Below are 13895 nucleotides of genomic sequence, written 5' to 3'. Positions count from 1 at the left end.
TATTAAAGTTTGCTTCTGTCTAACAAATAAGTCAATTCATTAGTAAAAGAATTAACTGAACTTGCTTATATTAACAAAACAAATGAATAAAAATTGATATTTAACTTCGATCAACTTATTAGTAACTCATTGCAAGTCAAATCATTTTTTTTCAAATTAAACTAACCTTATAATAGTGAAAATATACCTCCTCACATCTATTCACACGTGAAGAAGTATAATGGTACTTTGATCATAAAAAAAAATCATCTGACCAGTAATAAGTCTATTGACACACACGCATTACTTTTTACAGGTGAAAAATATACGACAATCCTCCATATATTTAATACACAAAGCAACTTGAATTTAACATCAGAAAAACAAGCTAACATATTAACTTAACCAAACTAGTAGCTAGCAATAGGGATTCACATTTTTTATCAACTAATTGATTGAATTGACATCACTCTCTTTTTCTTGACGAACTCTAAATTCAAATTTAAATTATCCCAAGCTTCCACTCCTATTGCACTGAAAAAACACAGGGATTTGATTTTTTTACACACCCCATTATGCTTGGGCCTACACATTCTTTTCATTGGGCCCAAAATCTTCCTTTTGGTATTTTCCATGACCCAAAGGTCCATCCCCATCTACTTAAATGCAATCACGACCACGGTGGATCGAACCGACTTTTTCTCATTCGATATATGAGTATTTATTTTTATTATAATTAATTTCATCATTCTTATATATAATAAGACATTGATGAAATCCGCGTAATGTTCAATTTATTTAAAAATTTAATATAGTTATGTAATTATGACTTTAACAAAAGAATGCCAATTATATGTTTATATTCACATAAGAATTTAATGTTCAAGAAATTTGAGGGCAGGTGAAATAAATAATATATAGGGAGTATTAATTTATAAAATACATATAAAATTATAATTTATAATTTAAAATGATATTTTGATCAATTCACCATAAAAATTAGATGAAAACCTAATGAAATGTACTCGTTGTTAAACGTACATTAAAATCTTAAAATATTTATAATTTTTTAAATAATAAAATAGTAGTTATAATTATGTCCAACTTCATTAGAAGTGGTTGCTATTTACCCTTATAAATTAATGTGGGCGACAGAAATCAAATACAAACAGCTGAAAAATTGAAGAGCATTTACATTTTTATGGACCGCTCTCAATTACATTTTGCACCAAACCCACTGCCACTGCCATCACAACATTCTAATTCAGAAGAGTAGTTAAAGAAGTTAAAGTTTAGGGTTAATTGCACTCCTTCCCCTTGAGCTTTGATGTAACTACATGTAAATTTTTTGTAATTTAAAATTCTTGAAGTTTGTTTCCGTCTAACAAATTCATCGAATTTGCTGATTTTAATAAAAAATTAAAAAAAATATATATTTCACCTCAATTGACTTATTACTGATTTATAACAAGTTAAATAAATATTTTTATGACCAGATAACACTCATACATCTTCATGAGTTAATGCATGTGAGGAGATATATCTTCACGGTTATAATGGTAGTTTAGTTCGAAAAAAATTATTTGACCTGCAATAAGTTAGTTTTAAGTCAATTAAGAGTAAATATCAATTTTTATTTATTTTTTTATTAATATCAACAAATTCGACGAATTTTAACTAATAGAGGGACTTATTTGTTAGACAGAAGCAAACGATGTAATTTCTCAAACCCCAAGGAGTCTACGTGTAATTATAACAAATCTCATGGGAGAAAAGTGTAATTATCCCTAAAATTTATGGTAAAGTACCACCGATCCTCATCCCTCAATTCATTCCTCATTTATTATTTATAATCTTTTTTTATTTTTCTGCGACACAATAATTTTTCATATGTTAATTGAAAATTAGAAAAAGCCCTTTTTTCCTCCCTTCTATATTAAATTTTGGTTGCTAGTCGCAGCCTTTATGCATTGAATGGTTGAAAAATAATTTTGGTAATTATTGGCATGTTTTGGGTGTAGAATTTATATTATATAAAGTTAAGCATCGAATGCAGAAAAAAAATTATAGTGTCAACAAAAATGGGAAACGATTTATTGCTAAATGTAATAAATTTAATTGTGAACGTAATTATTATTGAAGTTATTGGCGTAGTTAAATGTCGTTTTGATAAGGTCTAACAGTGAAAAACCACCACAATAACGAATTTATCCTCCAAAATATGGAAATCTTAAAATAGGACAAAAGATCCATGTATTTTTGAGCAGATTAGGGTTGAACCTGACCGTCCTATTTGGTAACACGAATTGCTAGTCGTTGATTTTTAGTCCATTCGATGGCTGCCTGGTCAGTACGTAGATTGTATGGACTCTAATAGATGGACTTTCGTAAATACATCAGGAGTTCCATTTTATATTTTAAAATTATAAAAAAAAATCAAAATGTGTCCAAAACATGTCGGACACGCCTGGCATTGTCCGACTCTGTGTCTATTTTTTTCCTTTTCTTTTTCTTTATTAATTTTGCCGTGTCTGATACTGCATTAAGTAATTTTTTGGAGTGTTTGTGCATAATAACTTTAATTATTTTGGATCCGAACCAAACCCAACTCCAATCTTTTTTTTAAATTTTATTTATATTTTTTTATAAATGAAAATAACAGTATAAATATTTTATAAATATTTAATGTATATAAGTAACACATATTTTAAACATTTTAGTATTATTAAGCCTGAAAACACGCACATATAGATTTACCAAAAAAGAAAAAGAAAAAAAACATTTGGATGATATTATTTTGGGATTAGTTGCAAATTTTTTTTTTTTTTTAAGAAGTGATTTTTGTAGAAAAAATTGAAAGTTGTAACAGAATCAAAGGTGAGTAAGGTTTGTTAAAAAAAAGTGAAAAGCAGATAAAAGCTAAATTGGATAGTGTTTAGAGAAAAATCACTTCTTAATATAAACTTAATTGATTAAAAACTGTTTTGTCCCCTGAGTTAAAAATATATTATTTTTGCTTATTATTTCAGTCGTTATTTGTCAATAATAATTATTTTTTCATAAAATAAATAAATTTATTTCGATTAGTAAATTTCATATTTATTTTTTTAAAATATTAATTTTTTTCATTTAATTTTATATTCCCACTAATTAATATAATTGTTGGTATATACACAATAATTAAACTTGCATGATTGTCAAAAAAGATATTATTAATAAATCAAATAATATTTTTGAACAAAATAATATGATTATATGATATAGTAAATAAAATATAAAATTTTTAAAATATTAAATACGTAAAAGTGTAAATATAATAATATTATTTTAAAATATTAAATTGAATCTACCGAGTCCACCAAGTTGAACCCATAGAATCTCTTCTCTGGGGGCAAATTAGGTCTCGAGTCCAAGAAATATTTAGTGGGTCAAGTCCCCAATTTTTATTTTTATTTTTTAATTTGCTAATATATGCGCGTATGAGTAATAGATGTATAATTTTTTTTTTTCGAAATGATTAAGGTCAGACAATTTAATTGAGCTCATGAAAATAGATTGGATTAAATTATGTAACAAATATAGTAAATTAATTAGAAAATTTCCACACCAAACAAATATAGACGAGTATTTATCACCAAGAAATTGCGGTCGCGAAAAAAATGTCGGAGCGTCGGAGGACAGATGGCGGCCACCACCATGTGACGGTGGGGCCGCCGCTCGCTATCCACTTTTATTAGGAACCACGCACAGACATAGTCACCAATTACTATATATATATATATTGGAGCAGTAATATACTATCTACTAACAATCAATCTCCGCACTCTGCAGCTTTACAATCATACAGTACTGAACTTTTGCTTTATTTTTTTCTCTCTTTCTTTTTCTACTCTTCTCTCTCAATCATTACGTTCCCACACACACGCTTTTCAGTTTATCATGCGAGCCAGTTTACGTTGAATTTGTGCCGTTGAAGCAGTGGGTTGGGCGTAGTTTTACACTTTATTAGTTCCTTGGAGTGGTTATAATTCATCAAGGGATGGATAATAGCGTCATTTTGCAGTCGGATGATGAGTTTGAAGATTTGGAGTCGCGCCGCTTTGACGACAGTTACAGCCTGAGCGCCGACGTCAGCGAGTCGGAAAGTTCGACTTCCAGTGCCGCAACCTTTTCTTCTGACCATCGGCTGGTTTCGGCTTGCGCGGAGTCGTTTTCGCCGAATTTGGCGTCGAATTCCGAGTGTCTGCCGCCACCTCCGATCATGTTGCCAGTTGTAGGAGGTAGACACGTCATCTTTCCGGCGGAGAAGCCGGATAGAGATATACCCGAGCCGCCTGAAATGACCGGTGAGTTTCTGGTTTTACTTTTTCACCTTTAGTCAACACTACAATTTGTATTACGTGACCTGATAGAGGAATCAACAAAGCAAACTGCAGTATTGTCTTAGGAAACAGAGTGTGAATAACGAATATGGACAGTAATTCACATAATATATGCCAAAAATATTATGTGGATCTAAAATATCCTCTTTGTTTGGGAGAAAAAGGCCTCAGAATAAATGTCATACACATCAACCTGATAATGGTGAGGTAGGCCAAATAGATGTTGTAGTTGAGCTGGCAACATTTTGTAGAGAATCAATGTGTTGTTGACTTGGTGAATTACATTGTTACTGGCCATAATTATATACATCTTTATATTTTCAAGTTTTAAGTTTGATTTATCCTTTCTGATTGACATATTGCTTTTGTAAGTGCAGAGGCTGAGTTGATGAAGGAGAGATTTGCAAAGTTGTTGCTCGGAGAGGATATGTCTGGTGGAGGAAAGGGAGTAAGTACTGCTCTGGCAATCTCCAATGCGATTACCAATCTTGCTGGTTCGTATATTTGACAAGCTTGATTTGATCTTCCTTTAAATCATCACTTTAGTTTGCCAATAATGCTGCTGTCTTGATTATATATGCTTGTTAATTTCTACTACGTAATAAATCGACAGCTAGTGTTTTTGGAGAGCTATGGAAATTGGAGCCATTGGCGCCACAGAAAAGGTCAATGTGGCAGCGAGAGATGGAGTGGCTTTTGTGTGTCAGTGATTCCATAGTCGAGCTCGTTCCATCAGTTCAAGAATTTCCAGGTGGTGGCAGCTTTGAGATTATGGTGACTCAACAAAGATCCGACTTATATGTCAATCTTCCAGCGCTTAAGAAACTAGATGGAATGTTAATTAGCATCTTAGATGGGTTTCGTGACACTGAATTTTATTATGTGGACCGTGGGATAGTTGTTGCCAATGGGGAACACATCGAAGCATATCCACGTTCACCATCTTCAAGGAGGCCTTCCATAACACTTGAAGAAAAATGGTGGTTGCCATTCCCAAAGGTTCCGGCAAATGGTTTGTCTGAGGAGACCAGAAAGAGATTGCAACAGTGCAAGGAGTGCACTCATCAAATTTTCAAAGCTGCGGTGGCCATAAACAGCAGTGTGCTTTCAGAGATGGAAGTACCGCAAGTTTACTTGGAGAGCCTGCCCAAGGTAAGGGTTTCCGGTTGTGCTATTTGATGTCCATTTATGATGAATCAATGTTTTATCTACCTCCAGAGTTTTTATACCTCTGTCTTAACTCATACCTGGATCCTCGTGGACTCATTTAATATCAGTAGACTGGCTCTTATTCGTTTCAAGTTTCTGTTTAGGAGAGGAAATGGATGAATTGAGAATGAATTATCTTTATCAATTACCTGTGGAATATAAGCGGTGGCATGATACATCGGATTTTTCTGGGGATCCTGTATGTCCCTCAGCACGTAGCTATATTAGTTCTTCATGTTTGGCTCATGAAATGGCGCAACACTCATGCTGCCTTCTTTTCAAAATTATTACCTCACATGCCAGCATTTCATTTTTGTGTATTTCTTCATCGAATCATCAGTCCCGTCTTTAAATTGCTTTTGTTTATGTATTGAAGTTTTGTTTTGTTTCAGAGCGAGAAGGCTTGTTTAGGCGACATCTTGTACCGTTATATTACTGCGGATCAGTTTTCACCGGACTGTCTTCTTGATTACCTGGACCTTTCATCAGAATATAGTACTTTGGAAATAGCAAATAGGATCGAGACAGCCATACACTTCTGGAGGATGAAATATCAAAAGAAGAAACTAAATCATGCAAAAACAGGCTCCTTCTGGGGAAGCACTGTAAAGGGCCTTGCTGGTGATGTAGAAAAGAGTAAACTCTTTGCACATCGAGCTGATACCCTCCTAAAGAACTTAAAGTCGCACTTTCCTGGCCTCCCACAAACTGCTCTTGACATGAGCAAGATTCAATATAATAAGGTACAATTAGTAATCTTTCACTTTGTTAATATATTTTGCACTTATAAGGACTTCACAACCGTTACTCGATGCATCAACATATACGAGATCTTTAGCATGTCCCTGAAATTCTGCCAAAATTGGTGTCATTGAAAATCCTTAGCAGGACCATATTTAGGAGAACACCAAAATTATAATAGTGGGTTTCATCATCGTTTCATTTCCTTCTCATGGATGATGTATCTTACATAATGAACTTCATTCACCTTCCAATTTGATTCTCATTATTAAACCAAGTAGCAACATTTTTGTTACTTTTCTTTTCTGTCCCCCCCCCCCCCCCCCCACCCCACAAAAGAAAGTAGCAATACCCCAATTCTTGTAACGAAACCTAGAAGACTGAGCAGTTGATTAGATAATGGCCTTTCTGCTAGTATCTTTGTTCTCCTAGTTGACTGTGAATCTGTCATTGCAAAGTACCCCGACGTTATAACCTGGACTTTTCCCTTGTTACTCTACCCATGGTCCTTTTTCTGCTGGGTTGAAGATAATCCGGAGAATAGAGTGCAAACATCTGTTCAACCTACGGCTTTTACTTTTCAAAATCATGCATTTGCATTTTTTTCATGGCTGGACTTTTCACTTAGTATCTGTCTAATTTTGCACCTGATTATTCGATGGCTCCAGAGTGATGAGAAGTTCAATGTGTTTCCATGTAGGATGTTGGGCAGTCAATTCTTGAAAGCTATTCTAGGGTGATGGAGAGCTTAGCCTTCAACTTAATGGCAAGGATTGATGATCTTTTATATGTAGACGATGCCACCAAACGACGTGCAATGGCAGAGTCAATATCCATACTCAACCGCAGGGGATCAATGGGTTCTCATGATCTGCATAACCAAAATTCTCCTAGTTCATTCTCTAACCAAAGCTCTTATTCATCATCACCGACGGGATCTCCATTCCGTTACTCAGTCCCAGTAACTCAGCGTCCCCAGCGACTATACCGTACAACAAGCCACCCTGCTTATGGGGATCCACTGGATATAGAATTTGAAAATCTGACTTTGTGATAATTCAGGAAAAACCCTTTTGTTTTTTTTCCCAATGGTGGTCTAATTGAAGAGACAAGCTCTACATTGCATCTGAAACAGGCGAGTAAAGTTGATCTACTCTTGGATCCTCCCCAGGATGGTGATTGAAAGTTTCTGACTAGATTTACAAAGAGGTAAATGCCACAATCTCTCATGCACCCATATAGCTCTTACTTTAGGTAGGTTCATATCGGATTCCGAGACCAAAAATCAAGGTTGAAGATACATGTTACTAATCCAGTTGCGTTAACCATGTAGTTTACAAACTATTTCCATCAGGAATTTCTTTTAAGTTTGAGTTGTCTCTCCCGCCCTTCGTTTCTATTAACTGAACTTGAATGTCTGAAGGGAGTTTACGCATACACGATGTATGGATTAAGCTATTGCAAGCCAAACACAGAACTACTACTCAGGACAATCTTGGAAATCTCCAAGAACATTTCTGCCAATTACTCTGGAATCGATCTCGTTCAGCTTCCAATCTTCCATCAGCGGTAACCTAAAAGTTTTATTAGGAATCTCAGATTTATATCTGAATTCTGAGATTCTGACCTGCTATGTTTTGGCCTGTAGCTCTAATTTAGTTGAAAACATCGACTAAGACTTAACATTTACGAATCAAACATTCGCCAGACTACTAAGTTCGTTGCCAAGTATTAGCACTGATTCTAATTGCATCAAACACTAGCATTACAAACTCAACTCGATGCCTAAGATCAATGTGCATCTTGGACGGACGAGATGTGCTGCTCTAAGTCTATTCAAGATGGTTGGATCGAGAAAAATTGAATAAGTACAAAGTATCTCAATAGCCGATATAGTAGCATATATAGTTGAATTTCACTTTATAACGTGTCGATTTTACATAAAAACAGGTGGGGAGGGAGATATTGTTCCAGGAGTACTGGAGCCGTCCCTTGAAGAAAGTTATGGGACTCTCTGCAAGGAATATTAGATTGCACACTTTGTAAGACAGAAGAAGGGTGAAAAAGGACGGGAGAAATGTAGCATATGGAAATGGATGGAAAGAAAGAGAGTAGCGCATATGACCCATTACCACCCCTAGCCCATATAAATTAGGCAAAGGAGATCCGTTTCCCCGGGGGGTAAAAAGATAAGAAGTAGCCACCACAGAAAATAAAGATGCAATCCTTTCATTCTAAAAATATTATCATTTTATACCGACAACCATATGTTGAAGTTGAATTTTAATTTAGTTGAAATATTAAATAATTATTTTCCAATGGTTTAAATTTCTAAATGGCAGCATTTGCAAAGTCCGACTATTAAAGGACCAAAATCATTAAAGATTAAAAAATTATAAGATCTATTTATTAGCAATAAAATAAAGAATAAAATATTAAAATGTAAAATTATGAGACGAAATTACATTTAAACCAATTAACCCAAATAATTCAACCCCATAACCCGAAAGCTCAACCCTAGACTACATGTGGTACAATATTGGTAGGACTCATGGTACTGTACCATCTGCCCAAATCTAAAGAAATGCATCAGTTCTTTTCCTTCACGTATATTCTTTACAAGTATGCTATTAATTCAGTCTAATAGTACTGAATGACTTTTACATACAGGATCTCTGGACCACTTAACTAACTTGATCGTTGAAATGTTCTAATTGAGAAAAATTAAAACACTTCCAAGCTCGCTTGTTGATTTTTGGTCGCCCCAATGATCTCAATAAGGAATGAAGGACAATCATTCCATCTCGACCTGACCAATTAAGAATCTTAATTTGGAGAAAATCTCTAACGTTTTTGTGAAAGCAAAAATGTGTATATTATTATAGCGCTTTTTGAACAATATATTTCAATTTATGATATCTTTATAGACAAATCCAACGGTTCACAATCTTCTGAATGGTAAATCAATTAGCCAACTAATTATCAATGGTAAGAAAATCAACATAATCAGGTTCAAAAGCATGATTAAACATAGTTAATTAAAAAGAATTGAAGAAAAGGAACATATTTCATGATTCGCTTAAATGCATTTTTTATTCGTAATTATGGTCTTTTGGCATTTTGGTCATGTAATTTATTAGGGTGGCAATTTAATCCCATATATATGTTTCAAACTTTCAAGATTTCAAGACAAGATCACTGGAATTTTCAAAGTTGATGAGAAAGTGATGTCAGTTTTCGGCAAACTTTTTGAAAATTTTGGTTAATTTTGTTCTAAATTCATAATAATATTAAAAACATACGAGATTAAATTGCTATTCTAGGAAGTTAGAATATCAAAATCCCAAACCGCTGTAATTACAGAATTAAACCTTCACGATTTTTGCAAAGGCTAGTTTCAAATTACAGTATACTTGAAGGAGGTAATGATTCAGGAATTGAGTGCACGTAGACAGATTTCTTCCTTAAGCAATCCGAATATCTCTAATAATTTATCAACTACACAAAAGGTCGATATTTTATGCAAAGTTAACATCACATTTTGCAATAATTTCTGAAAAAATAGAGTTGAAATACCATATATATACATACTAAATGGTATTATATTTTATATTTATATATATATATATATAACTATATAATTAAATATTTCCTTAAATAAGACACTTATATATTAAATAAAACATAAATTACAATACTATCTTATCATGAAAATTTTGAACTGATAGCAAGAAGTATACTAGTCTTGTATCATATATTATAAGTCCAAGTTAATTTGACAAGAAGTCGTGACAAATGTCATGTAATTGTATTCAATAATTATTTATTTTCAGCAATAACAATTAATTATGATTAAATATTATTTTTCTTTTTCACGTCTTGAAAAAAAAAAAGTAACAATTCAGAAATAAAAATTTCAATATTATGAATTAACAAGAAATGGGTTTTGCCTAATGAGAGATGGATATCTGCAATTAATTTCCATTCAAAGAAACTTGAGAAGATGATTTTGAGTGTAGCAGCTCTGTACAATCTGAGTGTAATATTAAGTCCAAGACAAATGGGGTTGCTTTGCTGCAGCTACACCAGTTGTCTTTGCAATAATTTAATGTTAAATGTCAGGATTTCAATCATGAGACTACGTCTACGTATACACAAAGGGCAGCTCTGCAACCCAAAGCATTTTCTGCCCTAATAATATTATTCCTGCTGCCCTACCACCACCACCACCATTCCATCCATCCCATCTCGGTGTTCTGCTGCGTCTATGCTTTTTGCATCAAATATTCTTGATTTAAATAAAAAGGCTGCATTGCTTTGTCTTTTTAATCCCATTTAAGAGGAAAAAACACTCAACATATCTTGATTTGGAATGTGTAGTAGATATTGATGATGAGAGTTTCGAGACTGATCATATCATCTTGACTGTTTACATGCAAGAAGATAAGAACAGAAACTTCTTACCTTTTTCCCCATCTGTTAGAAGTATTCAACTCCAGAAAAAGGTAACTATGAATTGATTCCTCTTTGTCCTATCAAAACTCTCTCCCACAAACTGACTGATGAGGGTTGCTTTTGATCTTCAACAGACAGCGAGGAAATTACATGACCACAAATAACCTATGAGAAGTTTCACAGAGAAGACAAACCTTGATTCAGTTAAGTTCTTGATCAAAGAAGAAAAAGAGAAATGAAGAATGATATAATTTTCTGTGTGTCTAAGTTCAGACAGGCGATAGATGCAAGTTCAGCTGTCAGATAAAGAATACTGTGTCAAATCAAAAGAAAGCTGCAAAGTTAGATACACATATATATACACCAAGATTCATGCATGGAAGAAACTAAATAGAAGAAATAGAAACAGCCCTTTTCAGATTAAGACTAGCACGGAATATTGAGCAACGGATTGATGCAGAAGAACCCTTTACCTTGATCTGCAGAAAGTAGGAAAAACTTTGAGGAAAAAGCAAGAAAAGCGTGAGTTGAAGAACAAAAAGCAAAGCAAGTTTCACGAGGGTTTTGCAAAGAGAAGCCAACAGAGCTCAGTTGGCAGTATGCCCACCTCCTTCCACAACGCAAACTCACATGATTTATGGGGTTCGTTCTTGTCTTTTGTTAACAAAACAAAAGTGAAACATTGGCAGAGTAGGAGGTGGACAGAATGCCAATAAACTCTGTAAGAAACCCTTTGAAAAACCTACCATGAATTTCAACAGAAAATCCTCATCAAACACCTCAGTATACAGATTGAGACACACACACCAACACACACAAGAAAGGGAGAAGTTATAACATGTATAAGGAGGTGTAAGGAGATGGGAAAGAGGGGGCAGTTGGGGCACTATTTAAGATGTGAGATGAGGATGGTATACAGTAAATAAGAGAGAGAAAGGGGAGGGGGAGTAATTTCAAGCTGTGAATAATTAATAGGTGTGGTGGTGAGGGATAAGAGGTGGTTTAATTTCAGACAAACAGAGAGGAGAAGAATGATGATAATTAATTAAACTTGATTCATATTGGTTCATTCTTGAAAGCATATTTAGGAGGAAGAGAAGGTTCAAAGAATCATCATAGTAATTCTTGCCCCCCCCCCCCCCACAACCCTCCTCGTTTCTGATGAACTGAAACCCCACCCCACCCCACCTCCACCACCATATCAGACTTTTCTTCCCTTTACTTGAACCCTCTCGTTTGTGATGAAGACAAAACGACTTCCCCCATCCACCTCTCTCTCTCTCTCTCGCCCCTACATATAAAAACTGGAGAAAAAGGGATTCTAAGAAAGGGTTTTGGTGTTGGGGCTAACAAACAAGAAGGCATGTTGCTTTATAATGACGTGATATGACAAAACTAGGGCCATTTCTTTCTGTTTTTCCCCCTAATCTATTTCTTTTGGACCTCCACTCTCCTTCTGCTTCTAGGAGATAATGTCAAATTAGTCTTCCAGTTCAAGTCGGGTTAGTACAACTTTTTTTTCCCGTTAATTAGGGTCAATATTTTCATTTCGCCCCCCTAATTATATGACTTTGATCATTTTGCTCCCCAAAATACTCTTTAATATCCCAAAACCTCCCCACCCACCAATTATTTGTGGTCTAACGGTTTCGATTCAAATTCTTACAAGACATTTGGTGGGAGTAAAAGTACATCCTGTCTTGTGTGTAAACTGTCAGGTAATTAGATTTTAATTTTTTATAACAATAGGTCAGCTATATTAATTTTGACATACATATATAATACAGACACAATCCTAAACTTTAATTCTTAATGATAGTACATAATACTGCAGGCACAATCCCCCTTAACGTGCGGGTCCATGGAGGGTGTTGCCCTGCTTTTTCATTTTTACAAAAATGTAAAAAAATAATGAACTCTTTTTGAAACCTAAGCAACACATAAAATGTTAATTAATATATATCAAACAAGTTATTTGATCTTATAAGACATTTTAAATAATTTAATTAAACACCATCTTGAACCAATATAGATATTTAGGTATTTGATGAATTAAGACCGAGATACGATTTTTTTTTTAGTTAGTCATATTCTCTACAATTAATATACAAGCTAAATTGCATTTTAGTTCTGTATTTATAGCTATTTAATCCTTTATTTCCGTAACTTGTGAGGTTGTAAAATGGTGTTACTTTTTTTTTTATTTTGCAATTTTATATTAAAATTGATCAGAATATGATGTCTCTTTCTGATCAATTTTGTATTAAAATTACGAAATTAAAAAAAAAAGTGAAGAATTATTTTAAAATTTTATCAGTGACAGAACTAAAATATCAAATATATATATATATATATATATAATTACTCAAAAAAAAAACAATTAAACCATGACATATAAACTAGTTTGTATCTTTTATGAAAATGATAAAAACGAATTTCGGAGGGGTGAATTAATTAATCCAATTCAATCACCTGTGTGGGAGCAAATGAACAGTCCGATTAGTTAATGTGGCATGTCATGACTTGACATTTCGATGGTTACCATATACAGAAACCCACAATTATTGCTTTCCATTTTACTAATTAATTGTTTTTAATTAAAATTCATTTCAACAATACTTAGTGAAAATGTACACTAAATTAGTCAACGTTAACCGCAAGCCTCTCTTATAATAAGTGAGAATTTAATTGCAAGAATTGTTAATAATCTTTATATTAATATTTTCCCGGAATAGGGCATTAATTAATAATCGAAATTCAAATATTGATGTCATTTGACTTATTTTAGCTTTTGGGTAACTTTTGGTATTCAATGATTAGTGTTGGTAGGAAGGTCGAAACCCTAATTTCATTTAGTGGGAGACACCCTAGACAGCCTTCCACCATCAACAAATTTCAAAGGTATCCTAGGTTATACATCTCCTCCCCCAATCCAAAAATTCTTACAGTATGGAATCCATAATTTTTAGTCCTGCACAATCTTTTTTTTATAATTATGTTCTGTAATTTTAAATAATTTTCACATTCAAAATAAAAATGATTGGAAAAGTGGACCAATTAAGCTGGTGCATTTCGATGAACTTTTTGACTGTCTTAATCCTCAATATATGAAATTTTAGAATTAAAAAA

General features: G+C 33.6%; 1 protein-coding gene and 1 long non-coding RNA gene across 3 annotated transcripts; one reads left to right on the top strand and one right to left on the bottom strand.

Annotated features, from left to right (window-relative positions):
• The first annotated feature begins 3775 nt into the window (after positions 1 to 3775).
• LOC105159374 (rop guanine nucleotide exchange factor 1) lies at positions 3776 to 7678 on the top strand. Its single transcript, XM_011076423.3, has 5 exons — positions 3776 to 4325; positions 4739 to 4855; positions 4975 to 5513; positions 5963 to 6313; positions 7012 to 7678. The coding sequence occupies exons 1-5, from the start codon at positions 4019 to 4021 to the stop codon at positions 7363 to 7365; spliced, it is 1668 nt and encodes a 555-aa protein (XP_011074725.1). The 5' UTR covers positions 3776 to 4018; the 3' UTR covers positions 7366 to 7678.
• Positions 7679 to 8028: 350 nt separating this feature from the next.
• On the bottom strand, positions 8029 to 12223 carry LOC148788885 (uncharacterized). Of its 2 annotated transcripts, none has more exons than XR_016064726.1 (2): positions 10776 to 12223; positions 8029 to 8325 (listed from the first exon to the last, which is right to left on the bottom strand). It is a non-coding gene; the product is annotated as an uncharacterized LOC148788885 (long non-coding RNA). The 2 variants fall into 2 exon arrangements; XR_016064725.1 differs by lacking the exon at positions 8029 to 8325 and adding an exon at positions 8889 to 9120.
• Positions 12224 to 13895: the final 1672 nt, after the last annotated feature.

Source organism: Sesamum indicum, linkage group LG3, assembly GCF_026168435.1.
Source record: "Sesamum indicum cultivar Baizhima isolate 11 linkage group LG3, ASM2616843v1, whole genome shotgun sequence".
NCBI classification, from domain to species: Eukaryota; Viridiplantae; Streptophyta; class Magnoliopsida; order Lamiales; family Pedaliaceae; genus Sesamum; species Sesamum indicum.
The sequence above is the reverse complement of the archived record's forward strand: the minus strand, read 5'-3'. Positions and strand labels throughout refer to the sequence as shown.

Excerpts from the sequence above, each read along its gene's own strand:
- LOC105159374 (XM_011076423.3), top strand. The coding sequence starts at position 4,019 with ATGGATAATAGCGTCATTTTGCAGTCGGATGATGAGTTTGAAGATTTG. Across the intron at positions 4,856-4,974 it reads TGCGATTACCAATCTTGCTG|CTAGTGTTTTTGGAGAGCTA; the intron begins GTTCGTATATTT and ends ATAAATCGACAG. Across the intron at positions 5,514-5,962 it reads ACTTGGAGAGCCTGCCCAAG|AGCGAGAAGGCTTGTTTAGG; the intron begins GTAAGGGTTTCC and ends GTTTTGTTTCAG.